This window comes from Trypanosoma conorhini (genome assembly GCF_003719485.1).
Source record: "Trypanosoma conorhini strain 025E chromosome Unknown Tco_14.4_contig_00723, whole genome shotgun sequence".
In the NCBI taxonomy this organism is placed as follows: Eukaryota; Euglenozoa; class Kinetoplastea; order Trypanosomatida; family Trypanosomatidae; genus Trypanosoma; species Trypanosoma conorhini.
The window spans coordinates 8,682-9,259 of record NW_021704773.1 but is presented as its reverse complement, the minus strand read 5'-3'; the positions used below and the strand labels follow the sequence as shown (position 1 = coordinate 9,259).

The window sequence follows — 578 nt, the reverse complement described above, 5'->3', positions numbered from 1 at the left end:
GGAGAACCGGCAATGAGGCCGGACATGTGCCGAACCAGCAGAGCCACGGCGGCAACGTTGTCTTGAGGCCTTCGTGAAGCCGTGACGACGCTGCGACGGGGATGGAGGCGATGGCAGTAGAGGACCCGCAAGGTGCGCCCCCGGCAACTGGGGGTCATGTGTCGGGGCCCAGAGAGGTGGCGGCTTCGAGGTGCTTCTTGGCGGTGTACTTGGGGCGACTGCGTGGGGCGGGCGAAACAGGGCTCCCGGCCCTTGCCTTGTCGCTCGACCTCCTCCCCACCTTCGTTTTCTCCACCGGCATCATGCTCCTGTTGGCGGTTGTCGATGAGTACGGCCTGGGGCAGTACGGCCTGCAGCTGTACTTGCCGTCGTTCTGGGCGTCGTGCGCGCTGACGGTTTGTCTCACAACTGCACCCGGGGCGCAGCCGCAGTCACTGTTGGGCTCGCACCTGCTTGCTGCTCTGTTTGTTGTTTTCTTTGCCCACGCAACGGGGTCTCTTGCGCAGCCCCTTGGGCAGTTGCTGGCCGGCGCCTTCGCTGTGGCCCTCCTTACCCCTGCTTGCCTCTTGTTTGGTTGG

General features: G+C 64.7%; 1 protein-coding gene across 1 annotated transcript in view; it reads left to right on the top strand.

Moving 5' to 3' along the window:
* Positions 1–101: 101 nt before the first annotated feature.
* Positions 102–578, top strand: part of Tco025E_08212 (HPP family protein) — a gene marked incomplete at both ends in the record, with an annotated part of 519 nt that continues 42 nt past the window's right edge. The window contains one exon of the mRNA XM_029375067.1: positions 102–578. This exon is cut by the window's right edge and continues 42 nt beyond it. Coding sequence (XP_029225005.1) covers positions 102–578 — 477 coding nt within the window.